The following is a 1,801-nucleotide window of genomic DNA, read 5'->3' on the forward strand; positions in this document are numbered from 1 at the left end:
GAAAAGTATCAGATAGCTTTTATTGTTATCAGCGTTAAGACTTTGGCTATATGTTGCCTAATTGCTCTCCAAAAAGGTTTATACAAGATTTATATCTTTCTGAGTCATTATTGATATTGGTCACTATCATTATAACTAATTAAATCACTTTGTTAATTTGATGAGTGAAAGTATGATAAAATGAGAATATATTTTAAATATCTTTTTTTTTTTATTATTCTACCTAATTCCAAATAGAAGGAGTCCTTATGAGCCATCAATTTCAAAGAAATTTCTCACACTCTCTAACAAGGGAATTTGTACATGACTTCACATGTTGCAAATTTATGCTATCAATAGAACTAAAAATAAATTAGTGTATTTGGTATAGCATCACAATCGTTGTTATCCTAATTGGACGGAACTTATTATACATTTCAGGGAACAGGAGATGATCTCATATTGTTTTACAGTATACAGTTGAATCTATTCTAAAGTCCATCAAAACACCTCATTCGATTCATCAATTTATTGTGGTAGATAACAGCTGGGAATCACAGATTTCCTTTGATACTTAGATTAACTTTGGTCGGTGGAATCTGCTGAGACATCAAACATCTAAATCATTTGACAATTATATTTAAATTACATACACCGTTTGATATCAATGTTATATTTTCTTAAGTTTATATAAAGGTGTGTTTTCTTTCTTATTCTCATTTCAGAAGAAACACGGAACTTATCATTTGGTTTGAAACCTGACACATGGTGGAAATGGAGAAGGAGAATTGTACCATTGTGACGGAGTTTATTCTTGTTGGATTATCAGATGTCCCTGAGCTGAGAGTCTTTCTCTTCCTGCTGTTCCTTCTGATATATGGAGTCACAGTTTCAGCCAATCTAGGCATGGTTGCACTGATTCAAGTCAGCTCTCAACTCCACACTCCCATGTACTTTTTCCTCAGCCACCTGTCCTTTGTGGATTTTTGCTATTCCACGAACATCGTGCCAAAGATGCTGTTCAATATCTTAAACAAGGATAAAACCATCTCCTTCCTTGCATGCATGCTACAGTTCTACTTGTTTTGTACATGTGCCATCACCGATGTCTTCCTGCTGGCCGTGATGGCCTATGATCGCTTCTTGGCCATCTGTAGCCCACTGCTCTACCTGGTCACCATGTCCCAGAAACTGCGGGTGGTGTTGGTGTCTAGCTGCTACCTCTGTGGAATTGTGTGTTCTCTTATTCACTTTTGTTTAGCGCTTGAGATCACATCCTATAAGTCAAATGTGATAAACCACTTCTTTTGTGATCTGCCTCCAATCTTTAATCTTGCCTGCTCTGATGTCACTCTAAATGAACGCATGGTGTTCATTGTGGCCACTTTCAATGAGATTATCACCATCGTGATCATCCTCACCTCCTACTTGTTTATTCTCATCACCATCCTGAGGATGCGCTCTGCGGAGGGGAGGCGCAAAGCCTTTTCCACCTGTGCCTCCCACCTCACAGCCATCGTCATCTTACAAGGAACAGTCCTTTCCACTTATTGTAACCCCAGTTTAGGCAACAGTTTGGATACAAACAAGGTGGTTTCAGTGTTTTACACTGTGGTGATCCCCATGCTGAACCCTCTGATCTACAGCTTGAGGAACAAGGACGTGAAAGAAGCTCTCAAAAAAGTCTTGGGATCCAAATTACATTTTGAGAAGGTCCTTTCTTAACTAGAATCAGGATTTCATCGGAGAGCCTTAAAGAGGAGTTTGGGGGGTGGATATTTAAGAAAAGTGAAAAATAGGGAAGAATTTTATGTGCCAGAGA

General features: G+C 38.3%; 1 protein-coding gene across 1 annotated transcript; it reads left to right on the forward strand.

Moving 5' to 3' along the window:
* The first annotated feature begins 753 nt into the window (after nt 1–753).
* On the forward strand, nt 754–1,704 carry LOC105309719 (olfactory receptor 5L1-like). The gene has a single exon (XM_011385908.1). The coding sequence runs from the start codon at nt 754–756 to the stop codon at nt 1,702–1,704; it is 951 nt and encodes a 316-aa protein (XP_011384210.1).
* The last annotated feature ends 97 nt before the right edge of the window (nt 1,705–1,801 follow it).

This window comes from Pteropus vampyrus, unplaced genomic scaffold (assembly GCF_000151845.1).
Source record: "Pteropus vampyrus isolate Shadow unplaced genomic scaffold, Pvam_2.0 Scaffold824, whole genome shotgun sequence".
NCBI classification, from domain to species: Eukaryota; Metazoa; Chordata; class Mammalia; order Chiroptera; family Pteropodidae; genus Pteropus; species Pteropus vampyrus.

What these genes read in the sequence shown, in the direction of transcription:
- LOC105309719 (XM_011385908.1), top strand. Translation starts at nt 754, where the DNA reads ATGGAGAAGGAGAATTGTACCATTGTGACGGAGTTTATTCTTGTTGGA.